The sequence below is a fragment of the Erinaceus europaeus genome, chromosome 18 (assembly GCF_950295315.1).
Source record: "Erinaceus europaeus chromosome 18, mEriEur2.1, whole genome shotgun sequence".
Taxonomy (NCBI): domain Eukaryota; kingdom Metazoa; phylum Chordata; class Mammalia; order Eulipotyphla; family Erinaceidae; genus Erinaceus; species Erinaceus europaeus.
In genome coordinates, this window is record NC_080179.1 from 77,427,069 (window position 1) to 77,450,538 (window position 23,470).

The window sequence follows — 23,470 nt, forward strand, 5'->3', positions numbered from 1 at the left end:
GTGGGGAGCCGGGGGCTCGAACCGGGATCCTTACGCAGGTCCTTGTGCTTTGCGCCACGTGCGCTTAACTCGCTGCGCTACCGCCCGACTCCCTGAAATGCATTTTTATAATGCTTCATATGCACTAAAAGCTGAAGATAAATATTGCTCTTTTGGGATTCTTAGTCTCCTGCAAACAGCAATGCCATACCCAACTACAAGAAAAAAGTATAGCCTTTAGAAATTAAGTTTGCTTCTCTCTGTCTGTCTGTCCATACGTCTATCTTGAGGCCCTGCACATTTACACATTTACTGTTCAGACTGACTTTTTCATTAAGATACACAGAGAGAGACAGTGAGTGAGAGAGACACTGCAGTAATGAGCTCCCCTCAGAGCTCTGTCACCCCCAAGTGACACTCCGGGAACCTGGGCTGCAGGCTGGGTGTGGAAGGTGTTTTACCAGGTCAGCTACCCTCTGGCCTCAGATACGCACATCCGATAGGAAACCACTTTGTTTTGTTTCTCAGAGTGTAAAGACATAGATTTATTTATGGGTCTTTTCTCCGTAGTTCTTAGCTGTTTCTGTATATTACGTTTGGGATATTCTTGGGAGGCGGTAAAATATGAAGAGAACCATCTACCCCTCCCCCAAGATAGAAAGAAGGAAAAGAAGAAAAATAGACAAAAGTGGGTCTCATCATTAGTTCATTATGTCCTTTCTATCTAGCTAAGAAAGTAAAATTTGTTTTATTCTTTTTATTCAGAGTACCAGTAGTATCTATTATGATTAAGACAATTTAGTCTTCCTTTTTTTCTTATTCCCTCCCTTCCTTCCTTTGTTTTTTCCCCTTCCTCCCCCCTTCTCCCTTTTCTCTCCCTCTTTCTTCCCTACCCTCTCTCCCCTGTCTCCCTCTTCCTGCTCCCCCTTCTCTTCCTTTTCTTTTTAGACACAAAGAAGGTAAAGTAAGCAGAAAAAGAGGGAGAGAGAGAGAGAGAGAGAGAGAGAGAGAGGCAGGAACCTTAGCACTGCAACTTCCTTTGATGCTGTGGGGGCCAGGCTTGAACCTGTACACATGACAAAGCAGTGTACTGTCAAAACAAGCTATTTTACTAGCCCACGTCAGTCTTCCTTGCAAGTAGGAGGTAAGCAGAGCATCTTGCCTGAATGGGGATGCAGCAGATAGCTAGCAGTCGGCTGATGAGATGCTGTTCGGTGAATTTAGAGTATTACTGGACTGACAGGTCAGTTCCCAGAATTTGAACTCCCACATTTTGGCCCCAGAGTTAGGGGATGCATCTTTGGGGTGAATTTCTCAGTTGTTCTGAGAATAAGCTAATAGGAATGGTTCTTTTTTACTGAGTATGTTCCAAAGGACTGACACCATTTTAAGTGCTTCCCTTCATCAGGCCATTAATCCTGACAGTAATCCCATATAGCAGGGGCTCTCATTAGCGAGAGGAGGTACAGAGAAGCAGAATAAATTGCCCAAATCAAGGCATTGGCCCGTGTAGGAGAGTTCATCTGCTCTCAGATCTGGACCTGAGTTTCAGGAAGTGAGCCTCAGGTGAACATTTCACTCTCACTGACTCCTGGGCACCTGTGGGGGCTGTGGGGAAGCTTCTTATCTTGGGCACTGGGTCTCTGATGAGAAACCAGAGCTCAGGTGGTCAGGTGCTCTGAGGCAGGGCTAGGTGAATAGGGAAGTAGAGAAGGAACTACCTGGAAGTAGGATTTGGGTCAGGAGGTCAGAAGTCAAGAAAGGAGTGGTAGTACTGAATGAACCCGGAGAGCAGAGGCAAGGGAGTGAGCGGTGTGCGGGCAGCACAGTGAACTAGGAGCAAGGTGATGCGCTGCCCACAGTCTGAGGAACAGCCTTCTGGATCAAATCCCCAGGGTGCTGGTCCAGATAACTCCAAGATTCTTAGGCGTTCTCTGTGAGAAGCAAGTGCAGCCTAACTTGATGTTGCTTGCCGCTCCTTCCTCCCTTTCTTTCTTTCTTTCTTTCTTTCTTTCTTTCTTTCTTTCTTTCTTTCTTTCTTTCTTTCTTCCTGTTTGCTAATTTATTTATTTTAGACCAGAGCACTGCTCAGCTTGGCTTATGGTAATGCTAAGATTGTATCTGGGACCTCAGAGCCTCAAGCATGAAAGTCTTTTGCAAGGCCAGGCAGTGACATACCAGCTATGGGAATCTAAGCCAATCAGAGGTTTTTTTTTTTTTCTTTAACTATAAGTAGATTTTTTTTTTAAACTCAATCACTTACTCCTGATTAAGACATAAAACAGAGAGATAAGAGCAGAAAGAGAAGATCAAAGTGACAGGATATACTCCCAGAGGGATAAAGAATAGGAAAGCTATCAAGGGAGGGGATGGGATATGGTGGTGGGAATTTTGTGGAGTTGTACCCCTCTTATCTTACGGTTTTGTCAGTGTTTCCTTTTTATAAATAAAAAATAATAAAACATATTTTAAAATGTGATAGGATAAGAGAGATAACAAAGATAAGAAAACAATAAGAAAGGGAAATGTTTTAATCACACAAATTGGAGCTGGACCCGCAGATTCTCTCCCCTACTGTACAGTTCCTAAATCTAGATTCTGCCAAGAATTAGAATGATAGCCTGTGGTGTGCAGACATGAGCACCAGTGAGGAAACTGAATGCTGTCTCCTTGGTAAACTGGGCTTCCTCACTTCCAGTTCTCGGCCAGCCCTCACCAAGCATGGCCTCTTGAATTCCAAAATCTTTCCTTCATCCCTTTTCTTCCTGCTGACCACAGTCCGTATTTGTCTCTGGCTTAGTGAGTTTCTGAAGAAATCCAGGTTGTATTTTGTTGAGTTTTTGAGGTGACTTTGCATTGTTTTTCTTTGTTTATCAGTGTGAAAAGGCTGCAACTCAGTAGTCATGCTCCCCTCAGGACCAGAGTTGTAAATGTTAGCAGTTGTTTTTGTTTTACCTCTACCCCTGAGGTGAAGCCTAGTGGCTGTTAATCCCTCGTTATCAGCCATTATTGCTAACACCTACCAAAACAATAGCTATGATTACTCTAAACCCTGTTGTCTTAAAAGCACAATGCTGCAGACTTTGAGTACTGAGATCATTGGGACTGCGTCCTCCTCAGAAGTGCCCTTATTTTTTGGGACAGTAGAGAATTATGTACTTGCTTGCATGGTCTTAGGTCCATTTTTTCTCTTTGTAGTTGAATTTCTTTACTTCCACAGTAGCAACGGGAACAATATTTATTTGTTTGTAGTTTTGTTGAGAAGGTGAAATAGAGCAATATTTTGGCCCTCAATATAAAGATAGCAGTATAAAGTTTCCCTATTGACTTACAGCAGACAGATCTTAAAACATGCCATTCTTTCCTTTTTCTTTCCCCCAGGAAATGTCACTTTCCTAGGCTTTTTAGTTCTATTGCCAGTAACTGGCTTTCTTTACAGAGGTCATATATATATGGATTTGTTACTCTTGTTGTTGTTTTCTTAAACCAGAGTTTAGTCAGCTCTAGCTGCTGCTGGTGGGGATTGAACCTGGGGTGTCAGAACCTCAGGCGTGGAAACCTTTGGTTAACCATTACACTGTCTCACAGGCCCTGCATGAGGTTTTGTTATTGTTTTCTTTTCTAATTACTTAATAATTTTGGTTCTTTGTGCATTACCTTTATTGGTCTGCCCCACCAACAAAACAACAACAATACAGTGAGGATTAAAGTGCATTAAAGCAGAGAAACAGCTCACAGAGATTCAGGCTCGTACAATAGTTGCTGTGAAACAGAGTTCAGCGCTTGCTTATGCTGGTGTGGAGAATCAAACCCGGGCATAGGTGCCTCAGGCTCGAAAGCTTCCTGTCGCCATTATGCTGTCTCCTCAGTCCATGCAGGTGCATGGCTGCCTTTCTCGTAAGCACCATCGATGCCTCCCTAGTGGACAGTCCAGTATTTTCATGGGGGCTCATGAGTCACACATGCTGCTTCAGAAGCTCACCAATATCTCCATGTACCACTTCAAATCAGTCGCCTTCTTCATTCTTCATTTACTCATCTGCAAACTGAAAACAGTGACAGTGCCAACTTCACAGGGTCATGTAACTGAATAGCCCTTGATGACAAGGAGAGCACTAGGACAGAATATATTTTAGATAGTCTCTTTAATGCTCTGGAATCTAGCTGATAACCTGGATTTTTATTCTATTTAAAAGACTGTTCATATTAAGTAAGAGGTGTTTCATTTAATTCACTTGAAATCTAAGAAACAGTGGGAAGTGAGTGGAGATGAGTGAGTGAGTCCAGGTAGGCAGCGGCAGTCATCCACATCAAATCGCTGACCCTTTAGAGGTAAATGTTTCTCTTAGAATAAATGGTCACCTTTTCTTTTGAAGCAGAGTTACCCCTATGTTATGGGCTACATGAATGAAAGGAAGGACCCTTTCTATAAGGTACTTTTCTCTGGGGAAATGTCCGGAAGAATCACTTTGTGGCATATTCCTGATGTCCCTGTGTCCGAGTTTGATGGTTCCCCGAGAGGTAAGGCTATTTTCACTTCTCATCACACATTTCTTGAGAACTAGCTTATAGTCTACTTGGTGTTTTTTTTTAAATTCAACATATATAATATATGACTACAAGCAAAAATTTGCTTGCATGCCATTATGTATGTATTAAGATACTAACATGGAGATAGGTATAAACAGGATACTTAACAGACCTTATGCCACAGAGGTAAGATGATTCAAGCTAGCATCACTCACATGCATAGGGCTCTGCGTAAACGAACACTGGGACATGGATGTGGGCCAGGTTAGTAATCTTTTGTCACAATGTTTCACTTGTCATGTTCTGTATCCTGCATTCCTTCAATCTGGCTGATCTACTGGGATATTACAGCTGCTTGGCCACGTGCGCCACTGCTCTGCCTGCTCTTACAGCTCTTGGGAACTGTTTTGGACAGACAGACAGACAGACAGACACCAGCTGATGGGTGGAGACCAGAGCACTGCTCAGCTCTGATTTATGGGGATGTTGGGGATCAAACTGGGGACCTTAGAGTCTCAAGCATGAGAATCTTTGCAGAACTATTATGCTATCTCCCCAGCCCTAAATAAAAATTTTTAAAAAGAAAGGAAAGATCTTTTTTCAGTATAGTCAACTATCCACTGTTAGGATGACAAAATAATCTTTATATATTCTATAAGATGTTTCCTTGATTAATCTCTTTTCTTCTCCCTTCCTCTCCCCCCTCTTTTCCCCTTCCTCCCTCCCTTCCTTCTTCCCCTCTCTTTCCCTTCCTTCCTTCCTTCCTTCCTTCCTTCCTTCCTTCCTTCCTTCCTCCTTTTATGCTTTCCTTTCAGAGATCCCAATAACTACTTCCTGGACCCTTCAGGACAGTTTTGACCAGCATCACATGTTGTCACAGAACACCACTAGCTGCTTCTCTGGATTTCAAGATGAGATGGAGACTGTTGTGATCACTTCATCAGAGTATGTGCCAACTCTTGATAAACTCATATGTGGCTGTGAAGACGGGACCATTTTTATTATACAGGCTTTGAATGCTGCCAAAGTGGGACTTCTAGAAGGCAGTTCTTCCCTGAAAGGTCATTAAATGTTACTTAATCCTATTTACTTAATTTCCCTATGCTTCAATACTGATAAACTATGCTAAGGAGATCGGCATATAAAACATTTGCTGGCATTCGGTGATAAATGTGTTTATGTTGCAGTGTTAAAGTAGAATGTACTTTAGGGAATAAAGTTTAAATGTAAAAGAGAAGGGTCTATGATGAGAGAGGTGTTTTTCTCTTTACTTGATCTTTCAGTTCATTTTATCCAGAGTCACTGCTAGTAAATTTCTTTGCATTCTTGAAATTTTATATGTGTATGCAAGTACACAATAGCATGGTAATATATACATTCTCCTATTATACAGAAACATGCTTCTCATATACTTTATCAAATAATCCTTAAATGTATAAAGGATCATTAATCATTTTGAATGAGTACCAGATTTTTATTTGAAAATCTCCTACTTAAAAAATTTAGTAACTATTTAATAATGATTAGCAAGATTGTAAGATAACAGGTGTATGATTCCATACAATTCCTTCCACCAGAGTCCCATGTCCCATCCCCTCCATTGGGAGCTTCCCTGTTCTTTATTCCTCTCTGGGAATCTGGATCCAAATTCTTTATGGGGTGCAGAAGGTTGGAGGTCAGTAATTGCTTCTCTGCTGCACATGGACACTGACCTGTGCATCCACACCCCCAGTCTGTCTCTGTCACCCTCTAGTGGGGCAGAGCTCTGGAGAGGTGAGACTTCGGGGCACACTGATGAGCTCATCTGCCCAGGGAAATCAGGATGGCGTCAGAGTAGTGTCTGCAACTTGGTGGCTGAAAGGTGGTAAGATACAAAGCAGGACAAATGTGTTTACATTTGTGTAGCCTTTATTTACTGAAGGTAATGAAAAATTAGCTACCTTTACACGTTAGTGAGTAGATCTACTGTAGGAATTACGTAGAGTTGCTATATACATATGTGCATTTTTATTTATTTACTTTTATGTTTTATAGTCACCAGGGTTATTGCTAGGGCTCAGTACCTGTATTATGAGTCCACTACTCCTGACATTCATGTTTTTCCACTTTTTAAAATTTGGTATGACAGAGAGAAATTGAAAGGGAAGGGAAAGATAGAGAGGGAGAAAGAAAGAGAGGTACAGACCCACCACCTGTGTGCCCCTTGCAGGTAGGGGCTAGGGGCTTGAACCCTGCCCCCCCCCTCTCTCTCTCTCCTTATTTATTAATGAAAGAGAGGAGGAGAGAGAGAAAAGAATGAATCAAAATATCACTCTAGTACACAGAGCCCAACCTTGAGGGTCCAGTGTTTTATCTACTATGCCAGATGCTGTTCTGCCATCGCAACAGTTTTTAAAGGATACATATTCCTTGAAACATTGCTTTTTTTTTTCATTTTCTTTCTTCCTCTCTTTCTTTCTTTCTTTCCTTCCTTCTTTCTTTTATTTTCCTTCCTTCCTTCCTTCTTTCCTTCTTTCTTCCCCCCCCCCCCGAGCACTGCTACTCTTGCTTCTGGTGATACTGGGCTTTGAACTTGAAGTCAGATTTGAACTTATGCATCAGGCATAAAGGTTTTTTTGCGTAGCCATTTTTCTATCTCCCCAGTCTTTTTTTTTTTTTTTCTTCTACTAGAGTTGGCTGTTGTGGTAAAACACAGCACTGCTACTCCTCCCGGTTTCTTTGTGGAAAGGCAGGGATGTATGAGCAGGTCAGCACTGTTATCTTCCTGACACTGGAACTGGCTTTCTGCAAAAGTCCTGAAAGAATGAATAGACTTTAAAGCACCAGTTTTAGTGTTTTATCAAAAACATAACCTGGCGTATGGAGAGGCACTTTTCTTTTGAAATGGTCCTAGGATTGTTAATGAATTTCCTTAGTCAAGGAAAAGGGAAATAGCATGACGGTGATACAAAAAAGGTTGTCCTGGCTGAGGCTCTGTGGTCCCAGGTTCAATCCCAGCACCACAATAAACCAGAGCTGATAAAGAAAAAATTCTTAGGCAGTTGTATAGTTTAATTCAATTATATGTGGTTTCTTTATGTTAAAATATTGTGAAAAAAAATCTCAGGAGTACTTAGTAAAAAAAACCTGGCTTTTATTTGTTGTTGTTGTTCTTTTGTGTTTGTTTTGCAGATTCCCATTCTCATAAAATTCTGAAAGGCCATCACCACTGTGTCACTTCACTGCTTTATCCGCATGGTGTCTCCTCAAAATTAGACCAGAGTTGGATGGTGTCTGGGGACCAAGACTCATGCGTTATCCTGTGGGATATCTTTACTGAAGAGATCTTGCATAAATTCTTTTTGGAAGCTGGTCCAGTAACAAGTTTATTGGTGTCTCCAGAGAACTACAGAGTAAGTTAAGATAAAGACACATACATTTATGACACATCATTTTTATTAGTGATTTAATACCGATTTACAAAATGGTAAGATAACAGGAGTACAATTCCACAGTTTCTACCACCAGAGTTCCGTGTCCCCAGTCCCCCCACTGGAAACTTCAGTGGTTCTCTCAAGGTCACAGACATGTGTTTACTATTACTTATTTTTTTAAATTATTTATTTATTTATTTATTGGATAGGGACAGCTAGAAATTGAGAGGAAAGGGGAGACTTGGAAAGAGACAGAGAGATACCTGTAGCGCTATTTCACCACTCTTGAAGCTTCCCCTCTGCAGATGGGGAGTGGAGGCTTGAACTCAAGTCCTTGTGCATTGTAATGTGTGTGCTTAACCAGGTGTACCACCATCCACCCCGTGTTTACTATTCTATCTATATTGCTGTTTGTCTATCTATTATCTATCTATCTATCTATCTATCTAATCAGCTATCATCTGTCTATATCTACCTATCATCTGTCTGCTCATTTTTTCTTTTCTTTTTTTTATTTTTGTAGTCCTTATTGTTGTTACTGATGTCATTGTTGGATAGGACAGAGAGAAATGGAGAGAGGAGGGGAAGACAGAGAGGGGGAGAGAAAGACAGAAGCCCCCTCCCCCAACAGCATCCTCTTTGTCAACCTCAGCTCTTCAGTTTAAATCCATAGTCTTCATTAGGCTTTGCTTATTTTCCTTACTTTCTGAGATCCATGTGAGTGAAATCATTATACATTTTCATTTTATAGGAGTCCATTTGCTGTTTGTTATGGTTCTGCTTTATGAGAACAAATTCTTTGGGCTGGTGCTTATCTGAAAAGCTCTTTATTCCTCCTTCAAAGCTGCAAAAGTTTGAAGTTTTCATCTGGACCTCTGTAAAGCTCTGTTGAATTTGGAATTTTTTTTTTTCCTCCAGGGTTATTGCTGGGCTTGGTGCCTGCACCATGAATCCACTGCTCCTGGAGGCCACTTTTTCCCCTTTTGTTGCCCTTGTTGTTGTAGACTCATTGTGGTTATTATTATTACCACTGTTGATATTGTTCGTTGCTGGATAGGACAGAGAGAAATGGAGAGAGGAGGGGAAGACAGAGAGAGGGAGAGAAAGACAGACACCTGCAGACCTGCTTCACCGCCTGGGAAGCAACTCCCCTGCAGGTGGGGAGCCGGGGGCTCGAATCGGGATCCTTACGCCGGTGTTTGCGCTTTGTGCCACATGCGCTCAACCCACTGCGCCACTGCCAGACCCCTGAATTTGGAATTTTATTCAGACTTTCTATATTGGTCCACCACTGTAGGTGCCTTCCTATTATATGGAGTTCTCTGTGAAGACCTCGGCCAGGGCTGCTGAGGTAGCCCACAGAGACAAAACGCTTGCTTTCTCGTCACTGTGACTTAGGTCTGTCCTGACCCCACTACACTGGATGAAGCTTTGGTACAGGGTCCTGAGGTCTTCCCCTCTTTCACTCTTGTCTTTTTTAGTTTGAAAAAAAAAATCTGAGGATTGAAAATAAACTATTTAAATAAATATATAAGAAATAGAACGGCAGTCTGTTTGAAAAGTTGTAAGCAGTGACCAAAGATTACGTCACACGTGTCTGGCTAAGTCCTTATTAGCAAGATCTTTCCAGATAGGAGCTTGAGGTTGCAGGTGTGTTGAGGACAGGTGGGAGGGCTGTAACGGTGAGCCTCCAGGTGTGTTTCTCTGTCTCTCCAAACTCAGGGTTCTAGCTGTGGGCACTGCGTGTGTCATGGCTGTTTTCAACTGCTTTTGATTGCCACTATGAGTCACAGCTTTTGTTTTCCTCTTTCTGTTCCCTCCTTCCCTTCCTCACTGGGGTACAGCTGTGGACACAGAGTTGCAATAGAGGTGGGCAGGCCTGGCTGGCACAGAGCAGACAGCTGGCCGTGAAGGTGGCAGGGGATGGCCGCCGCGGGTGGCAGCGGAAGCAGGCGGGCAGTGGGCAGCAGTGGCGAAAGCTGGGCAGGTGTGTGGCAGTGCTGAGGGCCCGAGAGGGCGGGTCCTGCAGTGGCTGGGCCCTAGCTCAGTGGGATGGAACCCAGCAGCAAACATATCTTTGACTTGGATGTGGGATGAATGCCTTCTCCCCTTGTAGCCTGGATATTCTCTCTCTCTCTCTCTCTCTCTCTCTCTCTCTCTCTCTCTCTCTCCTTCCTTCCTTCCTTCCTTCCCCTTTCTTTCTTTTGTCCTTTGTTATTCGTTCTTTTCTCCCTTTCCTTTTCTTCCTTTCTTTCTTTCCTCCTTCCTTCCTTTCCTCATTCCCCTCCCTCCCTCCCTTCCTTCTGTTGTTCATTTACTTGAGTTCCAAGCTCTGTTCTGTGCTGATTGTATTTCTTGTGGTGGGTGGGTGGGTAGGTGGGATATAGGGCTTCCTAGTCGGTGACCGTCTTGCTCAGAAGTCTACTAGCTCTTTTTCATAAAAACAATGAACAATGCAAACATGATGCAGAGGATCAGAACTATGCAGATTAGAAGCCAGCTTTAGTCTCCGACAATGCATTCTGGCAATATTACTGGAATTACTTAAACCAGGGCTCTTCTTTTTCATTTGCCTCCAGGGTTATTGCTGGGGCTCCGTGTTTGCACTATGAATCCACTGCTCCTGGAGCTCTTTTTTCAGTTTTTTGGATGGGACAGAGACAAACTGAGTGAGGAGGGGAAGGTAGAGAGGGAGAGAGAAAGACACCTGCAGACCTGCTTCGCCACTTGTGAAGCGATACCCCCTGCAGGTGGGGAGCCGGGGGCTCGAACCGGGATCCTTGCGGTCCTGTGCTTATTGCTGTGTGCGTTTAACCAGGTGCACCACTGCTCGCCTCCTCCCTTCTCCCAGTGCTCTTCTTAAAGGTATTTTATCATTTCCTTTTCTCTTAAGTCTGCTTTATTTGCCCTTTCATTAATTAATAAATATTGATGGCTCACCAAGTCAGGAGCATCTCCTTTGTGCTGAGCAAAAGGAAATGCTTTCAGGTGACTCTGCGGTGAAATGTCAGGTTAAACCTTGCTGCCCTAGGGCAGATACCTTTCATAGAAAAGGAACAGAAATGTGTGTCTCTATCTTGTAACTTAGTTGACTTGTCAGAGTTCTCCATAGCCACCTCATAATAAAAACTGCAGACTCAACTCAAAGAGAACTTACATCATGACTTTGTAATAAAATATTATAAAAGTTATAACTGGGAGGTGGCCCCGAGGATAAGTTGTTGGACTCTCAAGCAGGAGACCCAAAGTTCAGTCCCCGGCATAGCGTGTCCCATAGTTACACCCTACCCTCTCCTTTCTCGTGAGCACATGCGTGCGTGCGTGCAAACAGAAGTAAGCACGTAATGCATTAGTAGAGCAGTACACAAGAATGGGACCTGAAATAAACTTCGATTTTGGACATGTAGCATTTTGCTCATTGCTGGGGTCCCCTTTTGGTCTTTTTTCCTTCTGTTTCTATTATAGATTATTTAACTCTAAGCTCAGGCCCCACTAAGCCAAGTCAAATACAAGGGAAGTTTATTGACAGGGGATAAGAGCCCTCCTTCAGACAACTGAGATAAAACACTGCGGTGAGAGCCAAGTGGGACTTGACTTAAATTGGAAACCACAGAGTTGCTCTCTGAGTCTTCCCGACCCCACAGAGATTTTAGTTTCTGCTTCTTTTCCCTCAGCACATTTATGCTTCTCTGAGATTTCTTTCCTTCTTTCTCTTGCTTACTCCTCTGGCTTCTTTGAACTCCACAGTTGCAGATACTTAGAGAATTGGACTGGGGTAGGGTGAGTCACTTATATATCTACTCTTTTAAAAAATTGTATTTATTTAATTAATTTTTCCAAGATATAAAAATTTCATTTTTTCCAATTTTTATTAGTGATTTAATATTTATTTACAAAATTATAAGATAAAAGTGGTATAATTTTACACCGTTCCCACCACCAGAATTCTGTGTCCCCATTCCCTCCATTGGAAACTGCTGTAATTCTCCCAAGACCGCAGGTTCACAGCTATGGGTTGACTATTATTTCTATACACATGTCTATATTTATACAAATTTGCCTTTTTTTTTTCTCCAGGCACCTGCACTACAAATCCACTGCTCTTGTGCCCATTTAATGGATTTTCTCATTGATAGGACAGAGAGAAATTGAGGGGGGGAACAGAGAGGGGGAGAGAAAGACAGACACCTGTAGACCTGCTTCACCGCCTGGGAAGCGACCACCCCCCACCGGTGAGGAGCCGGTTCTGAGTGTCCTTCATTTTTCCCTCTCAGGGTCCTGATGGAATTGGAGTCTCCCCCAAACACTTGTCCCCCTTTGAGAGTATGAACCAGCTTCTTTATGGGAAGCAGAAGGTGGAAAGTTTGGCTTCTGTAATTGCTTCTCTGATGGGCATCGGTATTGGCAGATGGATTCATACTCCAGCCCTCTTTCTGCCTCCCCTAGTGGGTGGGGTTCTGGAGAAGTGAGATTCAGGGACACATTGGCGAGATCATCTGTCCAGGGAGTTCAAGGTGGAATCAGAGTAGCATCTGCAATTTGGTGGCTGTATTTAATTTATTTTCATGAGAGATACAGAGATGGAGGAAGAGAAAGACCAGAGCATTGCTCTGCTCTAGGTGATGGCAGTGCTGGGATTGAACTTGGGGCCTTTGGCCCACAAATAGGAAAGTCTTTTCCGTCAGCATTATGCTGTCTACTCTTGAGCCTAGGGTGTTGCTGGCGCTTATGTAGGTTGGCTCTCAGCCAGGAAGGTAAACGATGGGTTCTCCCTCGCTGGCTCAAGGGCCCAGCGATGCAGACAAGAGACACCAGGGAGAATTGAAGCACTCTCATTTAATGGCAGATGGACATGGGCTTAAATAGAGATTTAAACAAAGAACATATTTCAAATATGTCAGAAATTACATGTTTCTTAAAGGTCAGCTTTCCCCTGTGGTAGGGGGCTGGTATGACAGGAATTGATGAGATACATAAAGGTCAAGACAATTATTCTCCATGATGCAAGCAACTTAATTATCCAAAGGTATTTGAGAGAAACATAGGGGTGAAACCAGCAGGGTGAGACAGAGAGAAGATAAACAGAGCATGGTAGGTATCAAAGCTAGAAGAAAATAAAGTTTGGAGTTTCACTGACTGATGTCAGAGAGGTGTTTGATGGGGTGTGCTTTCTCTAGTGATCAAAAGTGAGGTGACTGTGTGAACTCTGGGTGACTATATGAACTTTGAATGAACCTTCAGGCAGGCAGCCATGTGGCCTGCAGTTAATGGGGAGAGGCAATGAGGTTTCTGTGGGCTTGAGAGTCTGAAAGGGAGAACTGAGTCTGAGAGACTGTTTTTCCCCTTTGCTCATCTCAGTTGAGAGAGACTAACAAGGGGGAGTGTCTTTCCCAGACCTCCATCAAGGATGGGAGGAGTTTTCCCTAACCTCTATCAAGCTTACACATAGTCCCACAGGTGTGTGAGTTCATGTGTGCTGGTGTTCCTGTCATCTGTGCTGTGTGTGTGGGTTTCCTAAATCACACTGGGCTCTCCTTTCTAGAAGCTAAACAGCGGGCATCTTGTTGAAGGTACAGGGAGGCAGAGCCATATTTTGCTCTCTGTCACATCTTAAACGCACATGGTGCAAAGCACAAGGACTGACACAAGGATCCCTGTTCGAGCCCCAGGCTCCCCACCTGCAGGGAGTTTGATTCACAGGCAGTGAAGCAGGTCTGCAGGTGTCTGCCATTCTCCGCTCCTCCTCTCTCGATTTCTCTCTGTTCTATCCAAAAACAATGACAACAATGGCAACAACAATAAACAACAAGGGCAACAGAAGAGAAACAAAAGGCCTCCAGGAGCAGTGGATTCTTAGTGCAGGCACTGAGCCCCAGCAATAACCCTGGAGGCAAAGAAACAAACAAATGAAAGAATAAGACTAGATGGTGTCAGTCCCCAGCCCTTACCCCAGTGCCACACAGAGAGAGAAGCTAGCAAGGGACACTGGAGAGTCAAGGGATCCCACCTGACACTGTAAACAGCAGACGGAGCTTCTCTGGGTGTGCTAGTGAACAGAGTGGTTAGAAATGAAACAGAGAATAGGGTCCAGGCAGTGGTTCACCAGCTAAGAAGATACATTATTATTCATGGAGATTAGAGTTCTAGTCCCAGGAGGACTGGGGTTCTTGTGTAGTGGGCTACATTAGTGATAGGGCAGTCTTGAAGGTGTCTCTTATTTATTTGTATCTTGTATAGGGCTGTCCTGTAAACTCCTCCTAGAACTCTCTCTCTCTCTTTCTCTCTCTCTCTCCCCTGCCTCTCTGGCTTATTTTAGAAATATAGACATAAAGAGAGTAAGAGAGACCACAGTGGTGAAGCTTCTTCCAATGTGGTAAGGTCTGGGCTGGAACCTAGCTTTTGCACATGAGGAAATAATATAGCGTGCAGGTGAGCTATTGGGCCAGCCTCAGATGACTCAGTAGCACCCAGCAGGGACAGTCTTTGACCTGAACTGTGCTCAAGGTAACCATGTGCTGACTGTCCTGAATGTCTCTTAAGTATTTGTGTGGGGATCCTATTTTTGGTTCAGTGTCTTTGAAGCAGTACATCCCGTTGGAAGGTTCTAATGCTTCCCCCTTTTAGAATGTGTCTACACTGAGTTTCCTGTTTGAATTAGTATCTATATCATTCTGGGAACAGCACCAAATCTCATTTTGAGGCTCTAAGTGGAGAGTATCAGCTCTTGAAACCCTGGGGCCCAAGCTTGTGTCTGCAAATAGCTTCTTTTTCTTCTCCTTCTCCTAATTCTAATTCTGTGGCAACAAATTCATGGTGAGGGTTAATCTTTGGCGATCTTTCCAGAGTCCACCCCGCTGCCAGCATTTGCTGAGTGATAGTCAAGCCCTTCCTTTCTCTACTAAGGAAATAGGGCCTAGATTTCCCCCTTATACTTGCATGTTTTGAACTTCCTGGTAGCTTATAGAGCTGCTGGAAAAAGCAGAAATTCTATTTTATTAAAGGGTTCAAAATAGGAATGTTATATTACTGAGGGGAAATTGGATTTGGCTTTATTCTTTCTGATAGAGATAGGTAGAAAAGCAGAGAAAGAAAGGGGGGAGAGGGAGAGGGAGAGAGGGAGGGAGAGGGAGAGGGAGAAGGAGAGGGAGAGGGAGAAAGGGAGAGGGAGAGAGGGAGGGAGAAGGAGAGAGGGAGGGAGAGGGGGAGAGAGGAAGAGAGAGAGAGAGAGGAAGAGAGAGAGAGGAAGAGAGAACACTGTAGTACAGTCTCCTTAAATACGAGAGAGAGAGGACACAGTAGTACATTCTCCTTAAATACGAGAGAGCGGACACAGTAGTACAGTCTCCTTAAATACGAGAGAGCGGACACAGTAGTACAGTCTCCTTAAATACGAGAGAGAGGACACAGTAGTACAGTCTCCTTAAATACGAGAGAGAGAGAGAGGACACAGTAGTACAGTTTCCTTAAATACGAGAGAGAGAGAGAGCACAGTAGTACAGTCTCCTTAAATACGAGAGAGCGGACACAGTAGTACAGTCTCCTTAAATACGAGAGAGAGAGAGAGAGAGAGAGAGAGAGAGGACACAGTAGTACAGTCTCCTTAAATATCAGAGAGAGAGCACAGTAGTACAGTCTCCTTAAATACGAGAGAGCGGACACAGTAGTACAGTCTCCTTAAATACGAGAGAGAGGACACAGTAGTACAGTCTCCTTAAATACGAGAGAGAGAGAGAGAGAGAGAGAGAGGACACAGTAGTACAGTCTCCTTAAATACGAGAGAGAGGACACAGTAGTACAGTCTCCTTAAATACGAGAGAGAGAGAGAGAGAGAGAGAGAGAGAGGACACAGTAGTACAGTCTCCTTAAATACGAGAGAGCGGACACAGTAGTACAGTCTCCTTAAATACGAGAGAGAGGACACAGTAGTACAGTCTCCTTAAATACGAGAGAGAGAGAGAGAGAGAGAGAGAGCGGACACAGTAGTACAGTCTCCTTAAATACGAGAGAGCGGACACAGTAGTACAGTCTCCTTAAATACGAGAGAGAGAGAGAGAGAGAGAGAGAGAGAGAGGACACAGTAGTACAGTCTCCTTAAATACGAGAGAGCGGACACAGTAGTACAGTCTCCTTAAATACGAGAGAGAGGACACAGTAGTACAGTCTCCTTAAATACGAGAGAGAGAGAGAGAGAGAGAGAGAGAGAGGACACAGTAGTACAGTCTCCTTAAATACGAGAGAGCGGACACAGTAGTACAGTCTCCTTAAATACGAGAGAGAGGACACAGTAGTACAGTCTCCTTAAATACGAGAGAGAGAGAGAGAGAGAGAGAGAGCGGACACAGTAGTACAGTCTCCTTAAATACGAGAGAGCGGACACAGTAGTACAGTCTCCTTAAATACGAGAGAGAGGACACAGTAGTACAGTCTCCTTAAATACGAGAGAGAGAGAGAGAGAGAGAGAGAGAGCGGACACAGTAGTACAGTCTCCTTAAATACGAGAGAGCGGACACAGTAGTACAGTCTCCTTAAATACGAGAGAGAGGACACAGTAGTACAGTCTCCTTAAATACCAGAGAGAGGACACAGTAGTACAGTCTCCTTAAATACCAGAGAGGACACAGTAGTACAGTCTCCTTAAATACGAGAGAGCGGACACAGTAGTACAGTCTCCTTAAATACGAGAGAGCGGACACAGTAGTACAGTCTCCTTAAATACGAGAGAGAGCGGACACAGTAGTACAGTCTCCTTAAATACGAGAGAGAGGACACAGTAGTACAGTCTCCTTAAATACCAGAGAGGACACAGTAGTACAGTCTCCTTAAATACCAGAGAGGACACAGTAGTACAGTCTCCTTAACTACGAGAGAGAGGACACAGTAGTACAGTCTTCTTAAATACGAGAGGACACAGTAGTACAGTTTCCTTAAATATGAGAGAGCGGACACAGTAGTACAGTCTCCTTAATTGCCAGAGAGGACACAGTAGTACAGTCTCCTTAAATACCAGAGAGGACACAGTAGTACAGTCTCCTTAACTACGAGAGAGAGGACACAGTAGTACAGTCTCCTTAAATACCAGAGAGGACACAGTAGTACAGTCTCCTTAAATACGAGAGAGAGAGCACAGTAGTACAGTCTCCTTAAATACCAGAGAGATGACACAGTAGTACAGTCTCCTTAAATACCAGAGAGAGGACACAGTAGTACAGTCTCCTTAAATATGAGAGAGAGAGCACAGTAGTACAGTCTCCTTAAATACCAGAGAGAGGACACAGTAGTACAGTCTCCTTAAATACCAGAGAGAGGACACAGTAGTACAGTCTCCTTAAATACCAGAGAGAGGACACAGTAGCACAGTCTCCTTAAATACGAGAGAGAGGACACAGTAGTACAGTCTCCTTAAATACCAGAGAGAGAGCACAGTAGTACAGTCTCCTTAAATACCAGAGAGGACACAGTAGTACAGTCTCCTTAAATACCAGAGAGGACACAGTAGTACAGTCTCCTTAAATACGAGAGAGAGGACACAGTAGTACAGTCTCCTTAAATACCAGAGAGAGGACACAGTAGTACAGTCTCCTTAAATACCAGAGAGGACACAGTAGTACAGTCTCCTTAAATACGAGAGAGAGGACACAGTAGTACAGTCTCCTTAAATACGAGAGAGAGCACAGTAGCACAGTCTCCTTAAATACGAGAGAGAACACAGTAGTACAGGCTCCTTAAATACCAGAGAGAGAGCACAGTAGTACAGTCTCCTTAAATACGAGAGAGAGCACAGTAGTACAGTCTCCTTAAATATCAGAGAGAGAGAGCACTGTAGTACAGTCTCCTTAAATACGAGAGAGAGGACACAGTAGTACAGTCTCCTTAAATACCAGAGAGAGGACACAGTAGTACAGTCTCCTTAAATACGAGAGAGAGGACACAGTAGTACAGTCTCCTTAAATACGAGAGAGAGGACACAGTAGTACAGTCTCCTTAAATACCAGAGAGGACACAGTAGTACAGTCTCCTTAAATACGAGAGAGAGCACAGTAGTATAGTCTCCTTAAATATCAGAGAGAGAGAGCACTGTAGTACAGTCTCCTTAAATACGAGAGAGAGGACACAGTAGGACAGTCTCCTTAAATACCAGAGAGAGGACACAGTAGTACAGTCTCCTTAAATACGAGAGAGAGCACAGTAGTATAGTCTCCTTAAATATCAGAGAGAGAGAGCACTGTAGTACAGTCTCCTTAAATACGAGAGAGAGGACACAGTAGTACAGTCTCCTTAAATACCAGAGAGAGGACACAGTAGTACAGTCTCCTTAAATACGAGAGAGAGGACACAGTAGTACAGTCTCCTTAAATACGAGAGAGAGGACACAGTAGTACAGTCTCCTTAAATACCAGAGAGGACACAGTAGTACAGTCTCCTTAAATACGAGAGAGAGGACACAGTAGTACAGTCTCCTTAAATACGAGAGAGAGGACACAGTAGTACAGTCTCCTTAAATACGAGAGAGAGGACACAGTAGTACAGTCTCCTTAAATACGAGAGAGAGGACACAGTAGTACAGTCTCCTTAAATACCAGAGAGAGGACACAGTAGTACAGTCTCCTTAAATATGAGAGAGAGGACACAGTAGTACAGTCTCCTTAAATACCAGAGAGAGGACACAGTAGTACAGTCTCCTTAAATATGAGAGAAGAGGACACAGTAGTACAGTCTCCTTAAATACCAGAGAGAGAGGACACAGTAGTACAGTCCCCTTAAATACAGTGGGCACCCAGTGGGCTGAGCCTGAGTATGTCACACGGTAGGCTGGCACACTTTGACACCCAAGATCTGATCTGGAAGAGAGCACTGGCTGCAGGCTGACCCAGAAATGCCCTTTTCTCTGGCAGCTGAGGAGCGACCAGGCCATAGGCTGTGTCTGCAGTCACCATGCTGTGGTTCTCTTGCACCTGGGGGAGAGGCGGAGCCTCCTGAGCGCCAGGAAGCACCTGTTCCCGGTGAGAAGGATCCGCTGGCATCCACTGGAGAACGTGCTGATCGTGGGCTGTGCCGATGACTCTGCGTACATCTGGGAGATTGAAACAGGTGTGTGGCAAACCTTCCCCGCCCTTCCCTCCCTCCCTTCTTTCCTTACTTCCTTCCTCTCTCTCTTTCTCCTTCCTTCTCCACCTCCCTTCCTTTTACTCTTTTTCCTTCTTCAGTCCTCTTTTTCTTTCTTTCTTCACCATGGTTATACTGGGACCTTGTGCTATAGACAGACTTCTACTGCTCTTGTTTCTTCATTCTTAGATGGAGCTAAGAGACCGAGAGAGATGGAGACAGAGATAGACAGACAGACAGACAGATAGACAGGCACAGACAGACAGACAGACAGATAGATGGAGAGAGACTGAGCATGACTCTTCCACTGCTCGTGAGGCTTCTGCACTGCAGGCACTGCCATGTGATGACCTAGGACTTGCACCCCAGCTGTGTGTAGTAACACACGTGTCCTACCTATCAGCTGTGTGTAGTAACACATGTGTCCTACCTGCCAGCTGCGTGTAGTAACACACGTGTCCTACCTGCCAGCTGCGTGTAGTAACACACATGTCCTACCTGCCAGCTGCGTGTAGTAACACACGTGTCCTACCTGCCAGCTGTGTGTAGTAACACATGTGTCCTACCTGCCAGCTGCGTGTAGTAACACATGTGTCCTACCTGCCAGCTGCGTGTAGTAACACACATGTTCTACCTGCCAGCTGTGTGTAGTAACACACGTGTCCTACCTGCCAGTTGCGTGTAGTAACACAAGTTTTCTACCTGCCAGCTCCTGCCCCTGTATATTCCTGTGTGTATCTGTGATGTCAAAGCACTTGTTTGAATGGAGTATTTAGAGAAAACTCTCTAGTTTGTTTGTTTGTTTTTGTTTTCAACCAGGGTGATCTCTGGGGAGCAACACCTGAAAACCTTCTCCTCCTTCTTTATATAGAGAGTAAGATAGAATCAAAGGGAGGAGAGGGCAGAAGGTGGCCCCCTGGCTAAGCATGTACAGTACTAAGCACAAGGACCCACACAAGGATCTGGGTTTGAGCCCCTGCTCCTTACCTGCAGTAGGGAAGCTTCTCAAGTGGTGAAGCAGGTCTGCAGGTGTCTTTTTCTCTCCCTCTCTATCTCCCGCTCCTCTCTCAATTTCTCTCTTTCCTACCCAATAAAATGGGGGGAAAAATGGTCACTAGGAGGAGTGGATTCATAGTGCCAGTACCAGGCCACCAATAGCTGTAGAGGTGGAAAAAAAGAGAAAGAAAGAAAAAGGAGAGAGAGAGAGAAAGAGAGAGAGAGAGAAAGAGACACCTGCAGCACTGCTGCACTGCTCTTGAAGATGCCCATGCGGGGAGGAACCTGGGCTCCATTCTCGCTTGTGAGACATGATAATATATATGCTCTACTGTGCGCACCACACCACCCAGGCCAAAGATCCTCAAATTTTAACTTTTGGTTGAGCTACATTTCACGGTGAGACTTGATGACGCATGTGAGAGAGAAAATGCAGTGAGTGGCCCAAGTCACATCCTGACCAAAGGAAGATTAGCTGACAGGGCAGTGCAGGGGAATGGGCCGGATATTTCTGGAAGCTATAAATAAAAACAGAAGTGATCTGCTTGAATTATTAACAAGAGAGAAATTTAGTATCCCGTTCGGCTCCAATTATCATTAAATTCTGCCTTCTTCAGCGTGCTCACCCTCTCAGCAACTTTTGAGCTAATTGATGTTCAGTAATAATGGAATATAATTAATTACTAAGCCCCAGAAAGTTGAGTCAGGAAAACTAAGTGAGTCAGTTGAGCTTTTGACAATACAGCATGGAAAATGTATAGTTTGTATGGTAACGTTTCCTAGAGCATTTATTTTATAGCAGGAGACCCAGTATGACACATTAATTTCAGACAGAAAGGAGTGACTTCACTAACCAGACGAGGAAATCCGTGAATGTGAGTTGGAAGGGTGTATTTGCCAGTGCATTTTAATAAAACCAATGTGTGGTTTTTACTGACTCACAGTGGTGGTTGTATGTTTGTTGTGACTGAAGGACTAGGTGATTTATAGTACTTGATAAAGGAAATGTTATCATGTAAAGTCATCCTTGACCGGTGTAATGGCTATTTTTCTTTCTTTTAATAGTTATTATCATTGTAGCCGTGTTTCAGTAACGGCGTAGGAAATCACGTCTTACAGGGTGTATTTCCACAACACCCTCACCAAAGCTCTATACCCATCCCCATGAGCCTCCATGACAACCACTGTGGTCCTCACAGAGTCTGAGAAACAGCTCGCGGCCCCTTTTTTCGAGATAACATGTTCCGGTTCTCCAGATTCCATACGTGCGCACCCCTGCTCCATTCATTTTGGCTTGGAGGGCAACTTTCCTCTGATTCAATAGCAGAGAAGTATTTCATAACTTCTTTATCTACTTGTCCGTTGGACACTGAGGTTGTTTCCACCCTTCGGCTACTGCATGTACTAGCTATCTCTTTCATTCTGTGACTTATGGTTGTTAATGATGGCAGCTATGTACCCAGTGCGCAGAGAAGGTGACTCAGGAGCGCTTTACGATGGCGCCACCCTGTGTGACTTTGACAGACTCTCATGCTCGTTTCCTCCTAGCTGCGCACAGATTCTAGGGAAGGTAAGAAAGATGTCATTCCCTATTTTATTGAGAAATCTGTAGCTTCTGCCAAAGGCATTTGTGAAGTTGCAAAATCAGATATAAGGTCAATATTAGAGCCACGATGATTCTTTGTAAGATCGACACAAAACTAGGAGAGCTTTAGAATTCTGAAGTTGAAAAATAAAAAATCAGGGAGAGGGAGGAGGAGCTATACTGTCGTGTCAGAGCTTCCCCTGATGCCACGGTGACCCCCATGTGGTGTTGGAGTTTGAACCTATACCCCATGCATGCAAAGGCATCTGCTCTACGAGCTGAACTAGCTTTCTACTCTTACTTGTTTACAAATACATTTATTTTTTAAAATAAAGTAAGAGAGAGAGGGGGCAGACTAGAACACCATTCAGCTCTGTCCTATGGTGGTATTGGAGATTAAACCTGGGAACTCCCGGACTTCAGGCATAAAAAGCCTATGCTTTGACACAATGCGTTATCTCCCCAGTCCCGTATGTGTCTGAGTACATGGATGTGGAAAGTAAAGAATGGAAACCACAGAAATACTTCTTGACACCATCTTTATTCTCATGTTCTCTTCAATTTCATTTTGTGTTTCTGCTCCAAAAACACATAATCAACTGAGGTAGAACATTTGAAGAGCAGATATATGCATAAAGCAGAACTCACTTTTTAAAGACGACTGTGGTTGGTGACCGGACCTGCTTTATATCAGATGCATTTCTCTGTCAGTAAGCCAACTCTGCGGTGTTTCAAGTTTTGTTCTGCCAGGAGAGGGATTCTACCAGGACAAGTCAAAGGGAGAGTCTTCAGTGAGAGAACTGTGTCTGGGTGTGTGACCAGGGAAGAGGGTACAGACAAAGGTGGACTGTCACGCAGTCATGGGCAGTAACAGGTGATGCACATGACCCCTAGGAATATGTCCACCAGAAGATGAGGTACAGCTGCTAGAAACCAGTGCCAGCTGGCGCTAGGGAGTAGTCACTCTGTGAAGGGCTGTGATCCTTGAAACACCTCTCACCAGAGATCCAGGACAAGAAGACATGTTCCCTCCTCTAGATGTTCTCTTCCCTCTCCTAGAACTTGTCTTGCAGTTCCTTCTCCTTGGGCAGGTGTTTCCATTAGTTGAATCCAACTGGAAGTCGGGGATGCAGGATGTTTTGATATCAGTGTCACTCGGGGACAAAAGAAGGGCACAGAAGGAGAAAGGATGGCCGGTCAGCTGGACAGTGGTCAACCTTGTGGTCATCAGAGACATGCCATATGGACTTTAAGGAATCATCTGTAGAGGCTGATTATATTGTTTCCTGTGAAAAAAGTTTGTTTTGTAATCGCCTTATCAAATAATACGCCTGTGTTTGCAACTCAATTCACCTGCAGAATATTTGTTTCAATGAGTCTCTTGATCTTTTCTTTTTAATTAATTTTCTTCTTGCCTCCAGGGTTATCAGTGGAGCTGAATGCAGGCACTACAAATCCACCACCCCCGGTGGCCATTTTTCCTTTCTTTGTCCTTCCTTCCTTCCTCCCTTCCTCCCTTCCTCCCTTCCTTCCTTCCTTCCTTCCTTCCTTCCTTCCTCCCTTCCTCCCTCCCTTCCTTCCTTCCTCCCTCCCTCCCTCCCTCCCTTCCTCCCTTCCTCCCTCCCTCCCTCCCTTCCTCCCTCCCTCCCTCCCTTCCTTCCTCCCTCCCTCCCTTCCTCCCTCCCTTCCTTCTTTCCTTCCTTCCTTTTTTTCTTCTTTCTCTCTCATTTTTCATTTATTTTATTAGGTAGAGCAAGAAAAATTTAGAGGGGAGTGGGAGACAGGGAGAAAGAAAGATGTGGCCCCTACAGACCTGCTCCCCCACCCCTGAAACTTTCCCCCTGCAGATGAAGAGCAGAGGTCC

At 44.1% G+C, this 23,470-nt stretch overlaps 1 protein-coding gene across 5 annotated transcripts in view; it reads left to right on the plus strand.

Annotated features, from left to right (window-relative positions):
* Positions 1-23,044, plus strand: part of WDR72 (WD repeat domain 72) — a 71,509-nt gene extending 48,465 nt beyond the window's left edge. For 2 of the 5 annotated variants that reach the window (XM_060178239.1, XM_060178237.1), the window contains exons 10-14: positions 4,356-4,500; positions 5,325-5,570; positions 7,681-7,901; positions 18,815-19,010; positions 22,666-23,044. In XM_060178239.1, coding sequence (XP_060034222.1) covers positions 4,356-4,500; positions 5,325-5,570; positions 7,681-7,901; positions 18,815-19,010; positions 22,666-22,859 — 1,002 coding nt within the window. In that variant the 3' untranslated portion in view covers positions 22,860-23,044. Of the gene's footprint in view, positions 1-4,355; positions 4,501-5,324; positions 5,571-7,680; positions 7,902-18,814; positions 19,011-22,665 lie in introns of those variants that run through there. The other 3 variants (XM_060178240.1, XM_060178238.1, XM_060178241.1) reach the window with 3 other exon arrangements.
* The last annotated feature ends 426 nt before the right edge of the window (positions 23,045-23,470 follow it).